The sequence below is a fragment of the Dermacentor variabilis genome, chromosome 11 (assembly GCF_050947875.1).
Source record: "Dermacentor variabilis isolate Ectoservices chromosome 11, ASM5094787v1, whole genome shotgun sequence".
Classification (NCBI taxonomy): Eukaryota; Metazoa; Arthropoda; class Arachnida; order Ixodida; family Ixodidae; genus Dermacentor; species Dermacentor variabilis.
Genome location: NC_134578.1, coordinates 15021148 through 15044310, shown reverse-complemented (window position 1 = coordinate 15044310; position 23163 = coordinate 15021148). Strand labels below are relative to the sequence as shown.

The window sequence follows — 23163 nt, the reverse complement described above, 5'->3', positions numbered from 1 at the left end:
ATGGAAGCTTCTCGGTACCGCGAGGTCAAGCTTTTTACGGATTGAAAGACGTCATCACTCGTTATCGCATCATATTATGATCAATTTCAGCATCGCGTTGCAGAAACAATAAATAAAGACATTATGAGCAAGCGTTAGTGCGGGATATTCTGTCCAAATACATCCATGGCAACTGAAAAACCGTTTTTCTCGACAACTGCTGCACCGAATTTTATCGCGGTTGTTACATTTAAAAAAAGTTAAAATTTGGAAATTGGAGGAAGCGGACTTTCAGCTTATGCCATCATATTTTCAGAAAATAATTCTTGAACATATGTAAACAAAAAAAAACACGAGAAAAAGACTACAATAATTCAAGGTTCAAGTTTAAAGCTCCGTAAATGAGCAACAATATATATATATATATATATATATATATATATATATATATATATATATATATATATATATATATATATATATATATAATATGCGTTCCGGGGGGGGGGCAGGACAACAGGTTGGCATTATCCCTCAAGAGAAAAGTGTATAACAGCTGTATCTTACCAGTAGTCACCTATGGGGCAGAAACTTGGAGGCTTACGAAAAGGGTTCTACTTAAATCGAGGACGACGCAACGGGCCATGGAAAGAAGAATGATGGGTGTAACGTTAAAGAATAAGAAGAGAGCAGATTGGATGAGAGAACAAACGCGAGTTAATGACATCTTAGTTGACATCAACAAAAACAGATGGGCATGCAGGACAAGTAATGAGGAGTGAAGATAACCGATGGTCATTAAGGGTTACGGACTGGATTCCAAGGGAAGGGAAGCGTAGCAGGGGGCGGCAGAAAGTTATGTGGGCGGATGAGATTATGAAGTTTGCAGGGGCCACATGGCCACAATTAGCACATGACCGGGGTAGTTGGAGAAGTATGGGCGAGGCCTTTGCCCTGCAGTGGGCGTAGCCAGGCTGATGACACACACACACACACACACACACACACACACACACACACACACACACACACACACACACACACACACACACACACACACACACACACACACACACACACACACACACACACACACACACACACACACACGCACCCACACACACACACACAGCTTCGATTGCCGTAAAATCCGCTGTTCCACCTTGGTATCGCTTCGTTCGCGCTGCTTGCGTGCACGCGCAATGAAACTCCCACCCTGTTGCTCCGGCGAGTTGGCACAAACCCTGCGCTAGCGCATATTTCTATGGGCCCCGTGGCGCGCGCATGGGGACTAGGGCGTTTCAGGAGCTAGGCGCGTTTTTTACACAACTAGGGACCTAGACTCCCCTAGGGCGAAAAGTTACCTAGATATATAGTTCCCTTTGGTGCCGCGGGGGCGGCGCTGCAGTCGACCGGCTGCACAGGCGAGCGAATGTAAATGCGCGGCCGGGATTCAATCCCGCGACCTCGTGCATAGCAGCCCAACCCCATAGCCACTAAGCAACCACGGCGGGTATTCTCTTAGTTATTTCGTTCATTTCTGCATTCATTATCTGCCTCTTTAGTTGTTTTTTTTTGTTATTCATTCTTGCTTTTTGTTCCTTCATTCACTCTTGGTTTCTTTCACTCCTTCAATTATCATTTTTCTTTGAGCCCGGGCGTTGGGATGCTGAGTTCAAGGTCGCCCCGGCCGCATTTCGGCGGAAGCGAAATTCAAGAGCATATTCTAGAGAAAGAACCCCGGTTGGGGCCAAAATTAATCCCGAGTCTACGGCGTGCCTCGTAATCAGATTGTCGTTTTGGCACATTGAGACTCCTGAATTTAATTTCATTCATTCAGTTATTTTTCAGCTCATTTATTTATTCACTCTTTTCTTTTCTCACTTCTTGAGTTATTCATTTATTTATTATTGTGATTTGATTATTGATGTTATTATGTGAGGTTCCGTGTATACTTAGGTATACGTATGCTATACACCATGCCATTCTATATGACATGCGGTGTATGCGGGGTCATAAAATGCCAAACCGCTCTATTACTCATGTTGCTCAAAGCAGGTATCACATTCTTGACAAAATTATTCCTCGGAATTCTGAGAATGGCAACGCAGGAACTATGGTCGCGATACAAAACGTAGAAAGCGCATGTCTTTTATTTTAAATAATCTGAAATTTAAATACTAACAGTGCGAAACAATGACACAGCGCAAACGCGCAAGTGATTTAATTTTGTTGGCGCGGATGTGCACTGCCTACGGAGTCGGCCCAGGAAAGAGGTTTCATACATAACCGATACGGAAAAGCGGTGGTAAAGTCGCTAAGAAGGACGTTGACTTTAATTAATAAGCATAAACGAAATTGTCCGATGGCAAAATTCAACAACAGTGGAACCCTGTAGCAAAGCAGCTCGTTTTTACAAAGTCAGCTTATACGTTTATACTTCAGTTCACACCGCCACTACAGCTATGAGCCTTGCACTTCCTGTAGTATTCTAACATGTTGTTGTCTCATTCATTGCTTCGCCATTGTAGCGGAAGTGTGATATCTTTTTTTTTTTCATCTTTTCATTCCGTCCTTCTTTTCCCTTCGTTTTCATTTATCTGTTTTCCTACTGCTCGCAGAACACGAACAGTAGGAATGGCGAGTTGACGGAGCAGCGGCCATAACGCCCGTTCTTGCCGTTTCGTCCTTGGTGAACGTGCCCCGCTGCTTCAATCTGTTAGGACGCGAGTTCGATGCAGGTGTATGTTTGGCGTTTTCCAGTTTCTCTGCAGCGCCCCCTTGTGACGCCCGGGCGCTTCCATACAGTTCGCGCTATTTGACCCGCGACACCGCGCGCTACACAAAGAAAAGTGGAGCAACCCGCACGAAATGGGCGCTCGAGAGGCCAGTCATGGCGGTTGCATACACAACGCTTGCGGCGCGCGAACGATGTTTGGGGGGTTGGGCATCTTGCGCTTTCGCTCCGGAGCTTGGTGAGCCAAAATTTCGAAGGCAGCAGATGGACGAGATAGGTAGGTAAGGTATATATATATATATATATATATATATATATATATATATACAGACAGACGGATAGATAGATAGATAGATATATAGATAGATAGATTCATCGCATGCAGCATCAGACAGCGGTGACAAGTAATCGCGATCCATTAGCAGAAAGACTGATCGATTTTCTCCTGGCATTATTGCCTGATATTGCAACGTGTTCAGTGTTATAGGTTGACGCGTCTCGGTTACATCTGTCACAAGACGTTGGTTCGATGCTCATTTAAGTATATAGCTGTGAGCACAACGCAGCTCATGCGTGAGAAAGGTGGAGCGGATATTAGTTATTCGCTGCCTCTAATTCGGTTTCTCTCTCTCTTTTTTTTTCGCGCTAGGTCGTAAATTAACCACGATTATTAACTCGACAATTTTCGCGACGAGTTGAGTACTCGTGGCTAGCTCGTAACTGATGTCATCCAGCCAGACGCAGCTAATTTAGATATCTAAACTCAATCAATGGATAAATATAATGGTTCACAGCCATTTCGAGGATGCACCTCTTTCGTCAGTATATTTACTCTTAATTCCCATCGTTATATTGCCTTAAACGTGTTGTCCGCGAAGTGTTACAAAACCACGCGAATGCAAATTACCAAGGTCGCCTGCCGCGGTGGGCGAGAGAGAAAACAACTAATGAAGGTGGAATTAATCAGCTTGAACGCACGGCTTCTGTGAGCTCGTGCCTTTCGCATGCCGCGCATGCGAGCTTGTAATGCGGACAGCGAGATTATGCGCGAACGTCTCGACTTCCCAAAAGCGAAAACGCACAGACACACGCCCAAATACACAAGTATACGCGCGAACGTACACAGCGTGCACACGAGCCCACGCGTGCACAGACACGCACTCAGTCGCACACGAAAACGCAGGTATAACGCTTCTCACGCCAGTAGCGGAAAGCTGTACAAATAATACGCGCGCGCATAGCACACATGTATCGTCGCACACTTACGTGCCCATACATGTGCACGTAAGTACTGGCACGTAAGTACTCGCGTACTCGCACGTTCACATGCGAACACCCGCACGCACGCAAGCACACGATGGCGGACAGTGTGTGCAGAGCAGCGTGTTTGTGTTTCCGTGTAGCTGAATGATGCTTTATCGTGTACTCGAACTGCGATCCGACGCTACATACCACGTGTGCAGGTTGTATGTGAGTCGTACTTTACAATTTCCTGACGCATTTTACTTTTTAGAAATTCAACGAATTAAACCTTAGTTAAATAACGCATTCGCGCTATACGCGGAGGGCCCTACAAGAAAGAGGATGTGCGCTGTGCCGACGGTACCGCCACCCAGCGGTCGCAGCCGCTCAGACAGACCTCAAACGGCAGCGGCAGACAACCCACTTGACATGTTCTGTGTTTCATTTAGTATATTCAGTTTCTCTCTCTTAGCACGGTTGTAAACACCATAATAATTTATTGTTTATTTTAAATGTAGAGAAAAATGACAGTTTCACCTGATGACGAAGCATTTAAAGCCGCAGCAAGGTTGAGCGCGTTGCGCTGCACGGCGTCTCGGAATGCTGACGTGAGGAGGACTACCGACAGCGGCGTTGCTGGCGTCGCACCTCGATGGTGGTGCACGAGATGAGAGCGAACCTAACCTAACCTAACCCAACCCAACCTAACCTTGCCTAACCCAAACCCAAATCGGTCGAAGCTAACAAAAGTGAGAGTCAAACCTAATATAACCTAACCCTACCGAATCCCAGCTCAAACTAACCGTAGCTAACTTAGCCTAAACCAAACTCAGCCCAACATAACGTAACCTAACCTAGCCTAACAGAAACCCGAATCAGCCCAAACAAAGATGGGAGCCGAACCTAACTTAACCCAACTCAAACCTAGCCCAAACTAACCTAACCTAGCCAAACCCAAACGAGCCAAACCTAACCTAACTTAACCAAAGGAAGCATTAGGCAGATTCGGCTTGGCATTTTCTGCCCGTTCCGCCCACGTCAGTGATACGATCTCGACTGGGTGACGTGGTCTTCACCGCAAGAATCAGGAAACGACGACGAAGCCGGGCATCGTGATGATGAAAAAATGTAGAAAAGTTTGTATTCACTTCATTGGTACGTGGTTGTAACTTTCATCCAAGTCTCGAGCGGTTCTGATTAACACGGGGGTCACGACGGCCTTAAACAACCCCTGGCGGTCCTGTGGTCGTCGAAGTCTTCGTGGGGAGCCTGTGGAAGTAGGTTCTGCCCCTGGAGCTCCTGACCTTCGGGTTATCTCTCCTTCGTCCTCCCCTTTGCGTCAGCTCGGGGCACGAAAGAATTGACACTGTTTCGGAGAAGAGAGCAATTACGTCGACATGGGGACGCCCGCTTGAACGCTTCTAACACTTGACAGGTCCAGGCTTACCGTCACAGCCGTTTCTGGGACGAGGCAAATCATCTTGTCATGGGAACGTATACGCCTGAATGTCTCTCACTCTTGACAGGTCGACCACAACACCAGTGTATGCAGCGTGTTGTGTGTGGTATGCGCACAGCTGCTATGCAGGATCGATAACATTGTGTGCGAAAACAACGCTCATGTCGCAGCAGCGGAAGCCAGAACGCTGCCCTTGTTCCACTTGTTCCGGCAGAACTGACTGAGCGGAGGCTGACGGTGCGCTCACTTGGCTTCGTCGTTTTTGCAGCCAAAGCCGCTGCGCATCTATGGAGACCTTCTCCGCGAGTGGGTCGTGCAACCTAACCCTGCCTAACCTAACGCAGACAACCCAGCCTAGCCTAAAGTAACCTAACTTAACCGAAGGAACTATTAAGTAGTTCTTACCGTAATAAAAACTGGGAGGGAGGTCGCTACAGACACCCCCACTTACGTTACCGAGGCAAGAATAATAATAAATTATGAGATTTTACGTGCCAAAACCACTTTCTGATTATGGGGCACGCCGTAGTCGGGGACTCCGGAAATTTCGACCGCCTGGGGCTCTTTAACGTGCACCTAAATGCACGGGTGTTTTCGCCCCCATCGAAATGGGGCCGGCGCGGCCAGGATTCGACCTCGCGACCTCGTGCTCAGAAGCCCAACGTCATAGCCACTAAGCAACCACGGCTGGTTCAGGCAAGAATCAAGAAAGAAAAGAACACCAGTGTATTGAAACGCGTGCATTGTTTACCTTTCTTTTTTCTTCCGGTGACCGTCTCTCGCCTCTAACAACTGTTATGACGGTTTCACACGGTCACTTTCGACCGTGATCGAGCCTGATCCTGATTTAAATTCTCGACCGCCATTGGCTCCCCCTCTCCCCTGAAATCAATGATCAGCCAAATGTATCATTTTAAAGCTTGAAACAGTTAACTAGCTTTTATTTTTCCAATTAGCCTAACATTTACATTCGCAGAGCAAAGTCATCAAGCTGTAAGCGGAATCCATCTGGCTCACTCTGTAAGCGGACTCCACCTGACTCGGCTCTCTTTCAGAGGTGTCGAGCAAGTGCACTGCATTCTTTCTTTTGTGGGTGGAGCTCGTTGGTAATTCTAATGTCGCCGGCTTTATAGCTGCCCGGGAGTAGTCCTTACGCTCGCGCAAATACGGTACACGTAGGCCTGGTTATGGCGAAACGTCACTCAGCGTGAAGCAAGTTGCACGCATAACAGCATGCGAACTGGTCGCAGCTCCAAGGTCGTTTCCGACGCTTCGCCGTTTTTTCCGGCGCGCGCAAAACACTATACGGTGCGTGCGCGCATACTATATACTACGCAGGGCGCGATGCGTCCCACGCGAACGTCAACGGTTCATGGCCAGCAGATGCCTCTTCGGTGGCCAATCCAATCCACCACGCGTCTACGCGCGCTGGATGGAATGTCCCGATCGCTTCTCATTAAGCCACGGCTGTCCGGAGTCTCTAGAACGCTGGGGGGGGGGGGGGGGGGGGGGTAGGAATTAATTCTCCGAGTACGTAAATAAGGGGCGTTCCCGCCGCAGCTGATGATAATGAGCTATACGCATACGGCTAGAGAGTGATTCACGGCCGCGCAATAGATGAAGTCGGAGCGTGCTTGATATGGAGCGTATACGCAGTGCGGCCCACTATTAAAAGCGGACACACGTCAGTGTAGACCGTATGCGAATACCCCCCCCCCCCACTCTGGCAAGTGTACAATCGGCACGAGGTCGCAAGTTCGACCCCCCGGCCACGGCGACCGCCTAACAATGGGGGCAGATATGCAGTTAGTCGAGAAAGTTGGGCTTCATGGTGCTTACTACAGAATTGAGGCGTATTTAAGTGGCGGTTGTTGAATGCTTCTCGATTCTCTAAACATGCATAGCCCAACTTTCTTAATTGTGCTCGTGTAACCATGCACTGCGGGCACGGTAAAGAACCGCAGGTGGTCATAATTAAACCTGGAGCCCCCCCCCCCTCCCCCCGGCCCCACACACACACACACACACACACACACACACCACGGCGTGCCTTATAATTGGATCGTTGTTTTGGCACGTAAAACTCCACAGAAGTAAGAGAAATGTGCAATCGTCCGGACTGCGGCAGATTACTCGCAGCTGCTGGCCCCAGGGGCCTCAGAAGTGTATTTTGAGCGGGTGCGAAATCTGGGGAGAGAGAGAGGTGGTGCCTCATTTCGCGCACACAAAAAACTTCTTTTGTTATTGTTAAGCCATGCAATGCTCAATCGATATATTAAGCACGGGTCGATCCTTGGGGCACAGTTCCTCTTTGTCATGGAACCCGCGCTCACTCCCACTGGCGGAGAGACCCTGTTGGCGCTGTCACCTTTGCATATAGACTTACCTGTAGGCACCCACCCATTCATTTGACGTGTAGCTTCAGTCCGCGCTTACAGCCACAGCGCCAGCTAGTTGAGAGCCGCGTATATTGGACACATTGGAGTCTCTGAACATGAACTTTCATAGTGACAGTCGAGCTAGCTAGGCCCACCGACAACGTCGCAGGCGTTTTTGCCATGACCTGTAACCGTGAAAAGACACTTGGTCGTCTTAGGCTGACTGCATTGCAACTCGTGCAGTTGGCTCGATATCCCTATTGAAACGTTATGTGTGCATTCCGATAATCCAGTATGTTTTCCGTACGATTCTTACGTAAATGTTACGGAATCCATAGGGATTCCATAGGTATTACACGGAAACATACATAATTATTGGAATGGCATATGAAAAGTTTCAATATAGAGTGCTTGTGGAATGCGATTGTGGGCCACTCTGGAAGAAGATTGTGCACCCGTTCGTTTCGTTTGCGAGTACATCACACTCGGTATATTTGTCCGTCAGTGGATGCCAGCGACGAAGGCGCGACAATGACGACGACTCCGTCGTCTCCATGACGACAGTGACAATGACGGAGCTACGACGATGACGTCGACGACGACCTATAGACGGCATGACAATGACACCACGTTTACTGACGTCTACTTAGACAGCGATCACGTAGAATTCTCAAGATCCTGAAAGCCGCCGCGGTTTCGTAGTGGCTATAGTGCTGGGCTGCTAAGCACGAGGTCGCGGGATCGAATGCCGGCTACGGCGGCCGCATTTCAATGGGGGCCCTATGCGAAAGCACCCGTGTACTTAGATTTAGGTTCACGTTAAAGAAGCCCAGGGGCACCAAATTTCTGGAGTCTCCCACTACGGCGTGCCTCATAATCAGATCGCGGTTTTGGCGCGTAAAACCCCATAATTTAATTTTTTTTCAAGATAACGTAGGAGTGTCTAAACATACCGAGTCGTCTTGAATCTGTCGTCCACTTGTACGCCCATTCATACAGCGGACTAGATGTCCATGCAGGGAGGGAAAATTTTCGAAAGCACAGTGCTCAAATCACTTGAGCAGAAAAAGTGCAAAAGCGCTAGTGCAATAATCACGAAGGTGTGTGACGCAAGGATAGATCCAAGGTATTCCAATCAGCATTGGTGCTTGTAAAAAAAAAAAAGAAATGTTTAAATGTAGTCGTTCATTGTATCTAATCCATGTGGTCGAGTAAGAGCTCCGCGTCGATCGCTCGTTTGTGAATGCGAAAGATTTCGAGTGTTTTTGTTTTTAAAGGGCGTCAACATTTGGGAATGATCCACGCCAACGATATACATCACGTATCGTTTTCTACTTTTTCACGGCCCTTACGCTCGACTTCCTCCTTCCTTACATTCGTTTCACTCTTTTCCCCCATTCCCCTTCCTCGTGCTGTACTGTTGCGGTGTTCTAAAACTGGTACAGCGCAACAGAGAAAGGAAGAAACAAGCCGAACCGGCCAGATAACGGAACAGAGCGCTGGCTTCCAGTTTTAGAATGCAATACCAACTGGCCCAATCCTCAACCTATAGTGGACTTTTGAGGTGACCTCCTAAGCGAGAGACAGTTACGGTACTCATCGTACCTTACCGGTGAAGCAGCGCACTGACACGGACACAGTGAAGACACAGAAGAAAAGACGACACTCGAAAGCACAGTGCACAAATCACTTGAGCAGAGTGTCTTCACTGTGTCCGTGTCAGTGCGCTGGTTCACCAGTAAGGTACGAAGATTACTCACCAACTAGCCCAACTTTCTATTTTACTGAGTTACGGTACTGCACTTACGTTTTCTGTTTTCTCAATCCAGAGTCACCTACTGCTACTACTACTACCGCCACGCGCGGTCCTTGCAGGAGGAGGTCGCCGGGATGTCGCATCGCTCCTCGTCGTCGTCGCGGAATGGCGACTCCTTCGGCTCCCTGGGTCGTCCTTCGCCGGACAGCCAGAGCAGCGCCGTCATCTCGCTGCTCAACCACGCGCGCACCCTGCGCGTGCCGTACGGCGAGCAGAAGCGCATGCTCGCCCAAGCCCTGCTCGCCGACCGGCACTTCGCCGGAAGCGGGGAGCTCCTGCAGACCATGGAGAAAGGAGGTGGGCGGCTGCTCGGCGTTCTCGTTGTTGCGCCGTTTTGTAAGTTGCGATGGGTACGGAGATCTCGGATGTACGTCGAGCAAAAGTGACAAAAAAGAAGATGGGAATACTATAGTTGGTCTTCGTTTGTCTTGTGGCGCGCTCAGTAAAAACAGAGTAACTCTATAGTGACCGCGAGGACACAACAGACAGGGAGGACAGAACGCTAAATATACCGATTTATGGATACAGGGCATATGGGACACGCGGAATTTTTTTCGAAAGGTAACACCGACACGTTTGCCCGCATATATGGGTTGCGGCCAAGAGAGCATGTGCAGACGCCTTGATTCGAAAAGTCTAAAACAAAGACAACCAAAAAAAAGGAAGAGAAGCCGGGATTGGTTGTCTTCGTTTTGGTTCTTAGACTTTTCTAACCTGTGGGTATCAGCACATGCTCTCTAGGCCACAGCACAAATACGAGCGACGTGTCAATGAAAGTAAATATTTTGTACTTTTGCGCCTTGTAGTGCTCGTCTGGCGTGTCCCGACGTAGTTCATAGCTTTGCTCAGTTGTACTCGGCGCAGAGATAAGCGGTTGAAGGTATATTTCCGTCTCCGCCCATGATCTTCATGTGCAGTGATGTACCCGGTGATCCACCTGTACGAGTTGCCGGGACCGTTTGTGCCCATGGAGGATCGGCTGCTTGGACACGACCGGCTGGGACCCGACTACGCGCTGCATCAGGGTACGACCGCTCATGCGGGTGGTCTCGATCGTACGATGAACGTGTTTATTAATTAATACTTTAGGCGTGTTTGCGCCGTCAGCGCCGCCACCGCGAATGTTGTCTCGGGTGCGACGGCGCATGCGCTGCCCGCTCGCCGGTAGTTGGAGGTCATGTGATCTGCATCGTGTGCGAGGGCGAGCCAGGAAGGTTGATACCTCGGTGCACACTGTCTGCCCGCGCGCCCTTTGATGAAGCGTGGCCTCCGCGATCAGCTCCAGCGGCACGCTGCCGGAGCCGATCGCGGAGCGCCAAGAGTGTCTGGCGCAGGCATTCGTGTGGTACGGCCCAGCTCACCCCAATATAAGGGATGGATTGGATGTGCGTTGCTGGTGGGCGAAATAAAGTGCTTCAGAAACAGCGTACGTACCCGTGTGGATTAGCCTAGCAAGCCCCCCCCCCCTGTTTTGTTCTTTTGTGCGAACTGGCGGTATGGTGACCCCTAACTTTGGGTCCCCTGTTTCTAAAGCTCCCTGATATGAGGATAGCTTATAAGGCTCAGGGACACTCCCAGTGTACGTGTGTTGCCTGTTGCACTTCAGCCTCGTTGCCGATAGGCAAACCTTTGGAGACAGAATTCATGAAAGAGCTACTTTTGTGGACGCAGTGGCTGCTGCGGGTGGCGTATAAACGGATATTTGCGGGTGCACTCGTGACAGTCACTTTCGAGGAGAGCAGACGCGGCGAACTTTCGCCCTGCCAAAGTTACCGCGAAAGTTTCAGATTCGACTGCAATTGAGCGTGCAATGTTCTTTAGTTTTTAACGCGATAGCGTTAAGGAGCTCGTGTCGCAGAAAAGCCGGTGTCGTCGGTGTCGGCGTCCGCGGCGTTGGCCGTGAGCGATAAATCACGATAAGGCACTTCATAAATAAAAAAGCAACTTCCAAGATGGGCTGGTTGGGAATCAAACCAGGGTCTCCGGAGTGCGAGACGGAGACGTTACCAATGAGCCACGAGTTCGATGCTTCAAAGCGGTACAAAAGCGCCTCTAGTGAACGCGGTGTTGCCTTAGAAACGAGCTGTTTCTAAGGCTCAGGCGTGCGTCGCTTGCTCAGGCGCACGTTTCGTTGTCGCGCCGAACGCTGCGTTGCTCGACGCTCACCGCGTCCGACGCGGGGCGCGTAGTCGCTGCGCCGTAGCCCATTGTCTTACACCCGTTGGCGGGTCGACGGGAACGCTGTCGCGTTCCACAGGCGAAGCTTAAGCGTCCTCCAATTTTTTAAATTATTATTTAATAGCTATTTTCCCGATTTCCGTAGGCCAAAAGCTTTTGCGGTCAGCATGTGTAGCTGCCTGCTATGTATGTGTGCACTTGTAGTTCACGTCAAGCAAGGAAAAAGAGACTGGAATCTATTATAACTATACCTGAAATCAGCACGGAAAACGACGATGCCAAGAAGCGAAGGACACGAGTGAAGTTTGATAAAAGCGACGCACAGAACTGATAACACCACTTGCACGTACATTCCAAATCAGTAGGCAGCCGTGCTTCAATCAATATCAAAGAGATAGGAGGTTCAGATACAGTATTATTATGCTTCATCTTAACATCCTTCCTGCTAATATATACTTAGAGAAACTATTCGAGAACAACGCCCTTTCGCATCTGGGCGCTTGACTATAGCTTCAGTTCGATTGACTTAAAGGGGCCATGAACCACTTTTTATCGAAGTGGAGAAAGACATTTGAAGTGAAGGCAGGCTATTTCAGAACAACTTTGCCGCAAAAAGTACTCCAATGCGTTCAGCAGAAGCGGAGTTATCGGCAATCAAACACGGCCTCAGCTGTGCTCCCCTTCCTCCTCCAATGCCTTGCACTGCGCAGGCTACGACGGCGACGTCACCGTGGCGCGCAGTTCAAGTTTCCGATTTTGTGCCGAAGCCGCGCTAAACGTAAGCCAAACGCGGCTGTCCTCAGAGAGCCGCAGTGCGCTTAGCCACTCGACTCGTGGCGGCGCCTCGCGGCGGCCGCGGTGTAGCCGAGCGCAGCGACCAATAGCAGCCTCGTATTGGAGTGTGCTTTATGACGAAATAGAGCACACAGAAAAGAGCGAGGATCATGGGTTATTTGAAACGAGAGCGTTTGAGAGAAAGGTGACTTCGCGCTCCGCTTGCGAGCTCCACGGACCGCGTACGACAGCAGAACTTGGCTGACATGTTCACAACAGCGTATGCTACCCGCGGACTATGTTATTTCACCAAGCCCGCGGGGTCGTGGGTCAGGACCCCTTTAAAGGTTTGCAACCACAGGCGCAACAACGTGCTGACAAACCGTTCATTTACGCAGTTGCCAATACTGCCCTGTACGTAGACTTTCCCCGCATCAGAGATGGGATCTGGCAAACGACGCCAGCGACACAGGGAACAAAGTGACTGTCAGTAACAGCTGCTCGCTGATTTATTACTCGATGTCTCCTATAATGGAATGCGCGCGCAGGTGGTGTTTTCCAGCATGTGTGTTGAGCCTTATAAAAGGTCACTCATTGGACATGTGCTCGTACTGTGTCCTTTTCCTGTCGCCGCGTCGTCTATGAAGCTCTTATTTCGAGTGTGCATTCATTATAGCTCTGCCTATTTTTATGCGGCAGTATTAGAAGTATGGCGAGTTGGTGTTGACTCATTCGCGGAACAGCGCGAGAAGACCGGGCGTGAAGGCGAAAAAGACTTGAAACTGTGAAAAAAGTGTGAAAGACTGAAAAAAGCCTGTCTGTCTGTCTGTCTGTCTGTCTGTCTGTCTGTCTGTCTGTCTGTCTGTCTGTCTGTCTGTCTGTCTGTCTGTCTGTCTGATCTATCTGTCTGTCTGATCTATCTGTCTGTCTGATATATCTGTCTGTCTGATATATCTGTCTGTCTGATATATCTGTCTATCTAATCTCTCAGTGTAGTTGTCTAATCTATGTATTAAGTGGGTCAGGATCCATCAGGAGGCCATTGCAACCACCTCTGGACAGGGGAAAGAATATGTGTTGCCTATATATTTCCTAACAAATAAAAAAAATCTCGTCTAATGCGCAGGCATCTACGAGGAGATCCGGCAGCACCTCCCGTACGGTCGCAGCGCGTACGCCAGCCCCGACGATCGTCGCACGGCGTACATCGTGGCCGGCTTCAAGGTTCTCGACGAGACGTTCCGGGACGTCATGGAGAACAGCTGGAAGGACTGGACGGGCGCCCGCGCCATCTACATCAACCTGGCGCACGAATTCGGCCTCCACCGGTTCTCGCTCTACCGCAGGTCCCAACCGATGTAAGCAGAAGTGGCGCGGTCGTTGACGTCGGCCATGGACGACATATCACTTGCTTGGGGAAATTGACTGTCGTCCGCCGCGAAGAAGTCGATTGGTTAATGTAGCAGGGCATTGGTTATTCTAGTATACGGCACTCGAGCCGTAGTTGGCGCATGGACGTGATAGGTTTTAGGCTTAGCAGCTTTTGCGAAGAGTGCTTACACGAAGTCAATGGCCACTTAAGCCTAAAAAGACATCGAAGTTTTATGAATCGCGCATATGGAAAGTGCGAAATTCAGGCTGTCCGGTATGCTGCGTTACAGGTAGTGCCAGTGCTTTACTGAGCCCAAGGCTCCGTGATGTTGACAGGCCAAGCCACTGGGACATGGAATTCTTAGGTGACCTTATAGGTTGCGAAATTCCGCAGCTACTCAACATGTTGACATATTGTGACATTTGTTCCTCACGTTGCACAACGTGATAGGGGGCGGTGAAACTCAATTGTGGCGCCAAATTGTAAGGAAAAAGGAAAAAAATACCACCGATGATTACGCCTCCCTTATGCGAAATTTGAGCACAGCTCTACACGTGTTTTCATTTCGCAATATGTTGAGGCACCGCACCGATCACCGCACTGATCACCGTGCCGACTGGCGGAACCACAACGCCGGCCGCTATATGCAGACCGATCACACAGTTGCCGCTTCCCGGCAACTGCAACTTATTCAACCGTATTATTTACGGGGAAACGCTTGTGGCGAATGCTATGCGTGAAGCCGAGCTTTCTGGGTCTCTTTTTTTCTTTCCCCCGCGTGGTCGGTGCCGCCGCTGCTGCGGATGCGAGGACGTGAGCGCCATCTGGCGGTGCTTCAAGGTGACTTCCTCCGCTTTCCTCCTCATGCTTCCGCTGCACCCCCACCTCCTCTTTCCCCCTCGCGCTCTCTTCGCTCTCGCCGTCTTTCATCTGCAGCTGCGCTCCGCGTTCTCTGTCATCCTTCGCTTTACTCCTTCGCCCGGTTACGCCCCAGGACGCTGAGGCTAACCGACGCTCAACACAGGAACGTGCGTCTAAGCACTGCGCTCTAAATAATAAAGGAAGGCAAAAAAAATTATCGTTTACTGATTTACATTAGGGAGGGAGAACGAGATATGGGCGAAATGGGTGAGAGAGGGAGAACGACAGGAAATGTACGAGCCTGCTCAAGGAACATACAGCTGTCAGGGACGTTGACTTAAACCAGTCGACCGCAAAAGGCACAGTAGTGCATTTACCGTCACACTTATCTGTCACAATTAAATGTAAAATTGAGGTAGCAGCGCGCGATGGGAATGACTGCTGTGTATTTTATAGATCCAACAGGGAAGGTGCTGAGCCGTGTTCCCTATGCAAGGAAGCAGAAATAGGGCCCTCTCCCATCATATCTCTCTCCAACACGGATGACTCCACAGCATGTCTTCACCTTTAGCGACCAGGGGTGCAGGCTTCGAGCTCCACGGCACGTTTCTCTGGCATTGATGCGACGTTACAAGTTCGTTTAGCGTGAGCAGACGAACACATGTTTCCCGCACTCACTACACCTGCTTAAAATATCCTACCTTGAAACAGCCTTTTAACCCTTTGAGCGCCGGATTTTTTGGAAGGTGACGTTAACCCAAGCGTCGGGGTTTTTTTTCTTGGGTAATATAAAACGAACACAATGATTTATTTTTGGTTGTGCAGACGGGAAAAATGACATGGTTAATGAATAATGCACTTGGTATCCGCGGCGATAGAGTGGAGAACGTATACGGGTACGTCATTGACGTGAAGGGACAGAAACGCAGAAACGTACCGGTGTACGTCGATGACACTGAAAGGGTTAAACGGGAGTCGCGAGACGAAAGCGCACTTAACGGCGGCGATACCAATCTAACGATGTGTTTCAACAGTTCTTACCATTGGTCGCGCGATGAATCGCTGTCACCCCCTTACGTGGACTCTGAAGGGCGACGGTGAACCGTGCAGGGCCGACTTCAGCACCTTCTCGTACGTGCTGCTAATCGAGTGCCGCACTGTGACGCCGGACAACGCCCTCCGGCTGCTGGACTTCGTGCAGCGGTTCCGGTCAAACCGCATGTCCGGCTACCTGTCCGTCTACAACGCCCGCCACCTTGGGCTGGAGAGTTACGCCCGCGGAGGGGAGTTTATGCTGCTCAGTCCGGTGTTGCACGGCCAGTCCGATTGGTGGAAGCAGGTGCGGATATGTGTGTTTATGTGTTATGGTGCGCCTCGGTGCCCTATAGCACTGCGTACTTGTTCGTTACCAATGTCTGCTCACTGCCAAGTTGTCTATCAAGGGAGATAGAGGAACATAGGAAGGCAGGGATGTTAACCAGTCAAGAGTCTGGTTGGCTATACCCTACGCTAAGGGAAGGGATCAAATGTATAGTTACGTAATCGCCGCCTGTGCCATCCCCAAAATTCGTTCCGAGTCTATATGCCTTGCAAGCAGCTGCAGTTCGTAGATTGAAATATGGGCTGTAAAGTAAATAATTGAAATAATGATTAGCGTAATTATGCTGACTCAATCAAGCATTTTAATTTCTGGAAGAAGCAATGGCCGCCTCACCAAGTGAGTTATATCAAGGGCTAGAATCGTGATATTTACCAAAGGCATTTCTTTTTAAAATTTTATGCAGCTATAACGAAACACTCCATATAGTGAACACCAAAACGCAGTTCCGGTGCGATACCCTGGACGCCGTCTGTTTCCGCCCTGTTGATGTTTGTCAATCGGAGAGGGCGTAGCCGTCCCGTGAGTCAATCAGAAGTAACGTTCATGGCGTATTCGACAAATAAAACTCGGAGAGAGGGAGGGCTCTGCACATGCGTGAGCGCCCTCTGTCCGTATTTCCTTTGCGCTATTACTTGCAATGCGCATTATCAATTACTTCGATCTCTACACATTCTTAAGCGAATTCGATAACGCTGCAGAATTATACAGTGTCCAGAAATATCGGGCAGAACGCGTCCTTTGGGGGACGAGTGTCTGCGTTAACGCGATTGGCATTCAAGTGGTGGTGCACATATAATTTGGTGTTGGACAATTCATTATTGGTGGAGATGTTAAGGATCATGCTCGTGTTATGTATACTGCGGTGTGCGAATTGTCCGTTCGCGCAGATACGCAGTTGCACCTGCCCGTGACCCGAGTTGCTTTAGCTATAGGTCAGGCATCAGTCAGCAGCAATTAAGTTGTTTATTCGGGCAAATACCCGGCGGTTCGTATTGTCTGCTCGGCTGCAGGGAGAGCAACGAGCACATACCTAGTCGCCCAATTTAGTGTGCACGTTGAGTCACCGGGGAGAGAGGCATGAACAGACGCACAGACAGACATGCAGACGAACAGACATACAGACGAACAGACAGACAGACGAACAGACATACAGACAGACGTTGAAGTAGGTGAAGAATGCTGATCGCGTTAGTATGGCCCCGTGCCTTTGCGTATAGCATTGCGGTCAAACATCTTGTGCCCTCGCCGCAGGTGCAGGACGCTGTCACCACGAGCAGCACCGGGAGCACCTCGGACCTGTCGAGCACCTCGGAGTCGACCAGCTCGGACGATAACCCGAGACCGCGCACCGCCGCCACGACGCGCTGCCCCGCGGGACCGGCGGGCGCCTCGTCCCAGCGGTCGATGCAACCGCTCACTGCCGTCGAGGTCGTTCCTCAAGACGCGTCCAAGTGCTACGTCGACAACGTCAACGTGATCACGCTGCCGGCCGGCAACCACCACCAGCACAGAGGCAAGTGTTCCACCATGACTCCCATCTACGAGAACCTCGTGGGCTCCAGCCGTCGCCGCGACGAGGAGGCGCGTTCCCACAGCTCTCGCTCGCACCGCTCAGGCCAGGGCTCCACGAACGGTTCCTCCACGAACGGGCTGGGCGAGACGGACCTGTCGTACTCGATCGAAGAAGAGTCCTCCTCATCGACCAACGCCGGTAGCGGCTCGGACGAGGTGGATTACTACTCTTCCGACCAGCGGCCGAGGTCGTCGAGGTCGTCGACGATGCGCCGGGTCTGGTTCGAAGACTGCGTCCTGGACGACGTCATTGCGCAAGCCGCCCACAGGGAGCCTCCTAAAGTAGAGCAGGACGACGGAGGAGAGCGTTCGCTGGCCAAGGAGTACCTGGCTTTGGACGAGATGCTGCGCAACCTACAGTGTGCCGACGACGTGGCCCCGCCTAAACCCAAGAGCACGGTCAGGCGGAAACTGTGGTAGAATGGGGGAGGAAATTAATTCATTCGGGTTGTGTGACTTCGCTGTGGTCAGCGCTGGCTGTGGGATAATCGTGTGCAGTTCATGACACCCCTTGAGGATTCTCGTGGGAGGTGATGATGGTCTCATGACTTTTCCCAACAGTTCCTTCTACGAAGTTTCGACGAAAAGGTTTTGCACTTGCTAGAACGCCGCAAGTTGCTGTGCAACATTCGGCTACGACGTTCAGCATGGTATGAGTAAGTGCGCGCTGTTTAACAGGCCATCCATACGATGTCAGCACGAAGTAGCAAATTTTCTCTCTCGCCCCATTATTTACAAAGGTAAACTTAAGGCACCTTCGGCTTTGCACTTGGAGTTTGCAACCATGCAGGCATTTTCAAGGACAATGTGTACCTGTGAGCGTGTGTGCTGCATTGTATAACAGTGTTGTGAAACCACGAAACCTTCGAGACAGCACGACCCCTACACTCACGCTGTGTACGCTGCGTGCTGCTTCACGACGTGAACTAGACGCGAGCGGGTCCGGTCAGAAGCCGAACTGACCTATCCCGACCCGACCACGTTTACATGTGCATTCTGCCGCATGTGCATTTTTCCAGGCGAGTTAGGTGAGTCAACCCACCGCTTTCACGCAGGCAGGCCAAACTCGCCCGGACGATAGGTCGGCCCGACCCGCTAGCGTTTACGCGAACCGGACCACCATATTTCGTCCCGAGAAGCCGACTCAACCCGACTCGATCGCGTTCATGTAACTTTACGTAGTCTGCATTTACACGTTCCGCGGTGCTGTGCCATCTAATTAGCACACAGGTCGGAAAACTCTCTCGTAATAATCTCGCCTTCTTCTGTGACGAGTTTTCAAGCGCCAGCCAACACATGAGCGCACTCTACGCAATACGGAACTGTCGGACTGAGCCACTCGGGCACGCCAACCGTATTGCACGCCTTTAGTTTACCCTTTTTTGCCGGCAGGTGGCGCGACAAATGGTGACCAAATTTTAACGATGACACCATGGGTATAGTGCCTTGCTTACCGACGCCCGCGAGCTCGATTCTGAGCAAATATTAGCAACATGATAAGATATGCGTCCATTGCAGAAAAACTGCGGAGACGACTCAGTACGTTGTACTGAAATGCGCTGATATCCATCCAGCCAGTACCGTAGTTATGTCCACCTTCCATAAGCGCTCAGGTTCAAATCTCACAAGAAGCGATAACTAGTCAGTGGCGGAGATCCGCAAGATACCATTGGTATATTGGTGGAAACTAAGGCAAGAGTTTGGGACGAGATCGTCACAGACATACCTAGGAAATCTTACTTATTAGTTGAAGCAGAGATACAATGCTAGCTAGGTTACGATGTGATGCCATATAAGTGGCTCATGCGTACAGGCTTGGTGATTATTTGTCACGAGCTCGATTTAAAGGGCATGCCATTAACAATCATCATCATCATCATCATCATCATCATTCGTATTCTATAAGAGTACTAGTTTTTATTCATTTGGAATCTAAATTTAAAGCAAGACGATACTATTATACCTGCACACGTAACCCTCGATTCTGCCAGCATTTTTGGCATTGTTTCTGTTCTCTAGAATGAAACAAGTTAAAAGGAGAGGGCAAAGGTGGTGTCAAAAATTCGACATCTATGACGTATCTCCGGCTCCCGGAATCGTTGCCGCCGCATGCAACCAGCAAAAACATCCAGGGGGCGCCACCACTGGGGCGTAAGATCAGTAAGATGCGATTGAAGGTTTGTTGACAGAAAAGTATGGAGACCACAAGCAACGAAGGCGTACAAGAACAAAGTTCCCAATAACTGTTTGAAATGTTTAATGCGGGGAACTTTTTGTCTGTAAAAAAATAAGATAGGTAAGATGTTAGGCAAAATAAGAAAAAGAGATAGCTGGCGCAACCCACCGCCCTGCTTCAGAGGGGATGCTCATAGCATCCATCCACCCATCCATCGAGTTAGATAGTTAGGAGGGTTAATCTGTATGGTAACGTAAAGTGCAGTCTATTTGATGCCGGAGATGGCTGCGCGAGGACAAAAATATCTGTGCCACAGGATTAGGCACGTGTGCGCTTCAAAGAAAGCCAAGAAGCGACTCTGCACATCGTGATGTAATGCCAAGATATTCGCCCAGTGAGGCCCGTAGGGAGTTTCCACCTTCCAGAAGCAATGAGATTCGAATAAAATGAAAGGATTAACTGGTAAGCAGTCGAGATAGGTAAGGCATGTTTAGAGTGTTGATGGGAAAAAAAGCAGAGAGGATGTTACAGAACCGAAGTCATTGCAACTGTACGTAAGGGAAATTGAAAAGAAAAAATTGTCATCCACCCGAATATAGCACGAAGCTACAAAGGAAACCCATACGGGTTTCTCGGTAAGAACGCTTCGCATTCGAGGAACAATTTAAAATCTTAAAAAAATTTTAAATAGAATTGTTGAGATCGAGGTCACAGACAAAAGGCTAGATGGCGATAGGTGCAGTAAAACCTGAATAACTCAAGCAGGCTAAGGGACCATTTTTCTTCACCCCGTTTCAAAGATGGTGCCAATAATAATAATAATAATAATCACAATCGGATTTGGGCACCACCTATTAAGAATGAAAATTTGTTCGTGTTTTCATTTTCATTTTGTATTATTTGATTGATATGATTGATTGACTTAAGTCTAATCGCAGAAACTGCATAACCTGCTGTTCTGCGGGTGCTCTTTTTCATTTCTTTCTGTCGACAATTTAAGCACGTTTGCGAAATATGCGTTAGTGTTGGGAGCATTTTTTTAATCACCTGATGTCATTTTTACACCACCGAATGACTTATTGGTTGTGAAGAAGATGGTGACACAATAGTTGCCAACATTTACTTTTCGTCCAAATAACTCACTCACTCACTCACAATAGACTGAAAGAAAGCAGCAGCTGTAAAAACAACGCATTAAAAAAACAATACTTGTTCTTTTGAATCTCTTCTTAAGGAAACAGGCATGACAATGCAGTGTCTTATTGGTCATCTTATGCTAGGGCATATATAACGCATATCATACGTATTTAAAATGAATAAAAAAGATAAAAGAAGAAAAGACCTTTAGCTAAAGTTTCGGTGAGCATTGTGAGTCATCAGATGGTCAAATTAGTCCAGGCTCCCCTAATACTGCTTCAGTCACGACCAAAATGCGCCATTGTGAAGTAATATCTCAACAAATAATCGCTCGATGTGTTTAATCAGCCAGCCGTACCGTTCAGTCCTGCAATGCTGAACGGCCGCGTTGTTTAAAGTAATCCTTTATTCATCTACGTTCGTAATTTTGCTTTTCAGGCTTCTGCGAAGGCTTGACCGTATCTAGCCCTACCCTTGTATACCGATAAGCTTTGAGTCATTAACAGCAACCAAAGATTACCGTCGTTAATAGCCGGTGTGAAAGCGCATTAGCTGAGCTTTTTCATTGCTTTCTTTTTTTGCGATGTGCTCATGGTGACGCGTGTGATCATAACGCAGTTCGGGGCGTAAAAATTATTGCGACCCTTAAAAGGAAACCGAAGAAAGAAATATTTTGAGTGACATGTAGTAGTCAGTTTGCCCTTCTGTAATACCAAAACGCCACTCTTACAGCGAGTATAAAAACCTTGTGAGCCAGAAAAAGCGCAAAGAAAAGGCAAGAGACAGGTGGCGACGCAGCGTTGAAGTTCCCGCACTATATCTCGCCGTGACGTCATTAATTTTTCATGGTGTTTTCTCAGGCCTGGGTAATTCTTTTATAGGTAGAAAAAAAGGACTACGCGGTATTGCAGAACAGCGCAAGAATATAACTCGCCAAGCTTGAAAAAAAAAGCAATTTTGCTGATCCGCAACCGCTTAAATGCGAAAACAGATTGAAATTCGTGACGCCATCTTTACGTACCAGTTCGCTGTGAGCTCGGCGCAAAATTCAAGAAACGGAAGTTCGGTCATTGATTTCTCGTTTTAGTAATCATGCCTCTTACCGTAAATTTATCGAAAAGAAATTTTAGAATATTGTTCATCAGTCTAAATTGATTTATTGTTCCTCATTAACGTCCCTTTAGGAGACGCCTAAGGAAAAAAAATATCGATATACGTACGCTAATACATTACTTCTAAAATAACTGGCCAGAGACTATCGCAGGGTGGTTGCAATAGTTAGGAGATAGCTTCCCAGTAGATCTGCATGAATATGCTGCTGGGGGCACTTATTGGTGTGCATTCTGTGGCATTGCACTGCCTCCACGATTAGGCCGCGTCGCTAGCGCGAGTATTTAGTAATGCCAAAAGTTGCGCTAGTTGGTTCTCAAAGGGACACTAAAGTAAAAAATGATTTCTTCTGCATCAGTAAATTACCGTTCTACGACACCAAAAACACCACTCTTACAACGATAAGACGTTTAATTGGTAAGCCGGAAAAAGCGCAAGAACGAAATACGGGTGGCGATGCCTACTTAAGTTCCCGCACCTGGGGGCTGTGACGTCTTGGATTTTCATGGCATCTTCTAGGGCCTACTAATTATATATAGCGGTACAGAATGAGTGCATTGTGTTCTAAAGGAACCAAATATTAAACATGGCAAATTTGGGGAACCTTTATTTAGCCAACAAGGCCCAAATGCGAAAACATACTTTGGAATTCCTGACGTCACGCTGACGTACCGGCGCTTGGGTTTCGGCGCGAAATTCAAATACTGATACTTGGACCTTCATTTTCTCATCTAATAATCAAAGTATTTTTTAGAAATGACTGCCTGCAGGGTTCTCAAACAATGCTTCATTAGTCTAAACTGATTTATTGTTTCGCTTTAGTGTCCCTTTAAATTGTAGCAGCGTGACATGCGGACGAGGACAAAACCGAAAAGGCACGAGCAAGCGCTGACTTACAACTAGGCATCTTCATTGAATACATACCTCCCGTGCATTCATATATTTCCTTCGCAATCAACATTACCGGCAGTTAAGATACAGTGTTGGGCGT

The 23163-nt window shown here is 48.8% G+C and overlaps 1 protein-coding gene across 1 annotated transcript in view; it reads left to right on the top strand.

The window, feature by feature from the left end:
• The window catches only part of LOC142564346 (uncharacterized), a 77932-nt gene extending 56108 nt beyond the window's left edge, over positions 1-21824 (top strand). The window contains exons 2-6 of the mRNA XM_075675318.1: positions 9671-9908; positions 10529-10636; positions 13690-13921; positions 15907-16135; positions 17429-21824. Coding sequence (XP_075531433.1) covers positions 9686-9908; positions 10529-10636; positions 13690-13921; positions 15907-16135; positions 17429-18169 — 1533 coding nt within the window. The 5' untranslated portion in view covers positions 9671-9685 and the 3' untranslated portion in view covers positions 18170-21824. The remainder of the gene's footprint in view (positions 1-9670; positions 9909-10528; positions 10637-13689; positions 13922-15906; positions 16136-17428) is intronic.
• The last annotated feature ends 1339 nt before the right edge of the window (positions 21825-23163 follow it).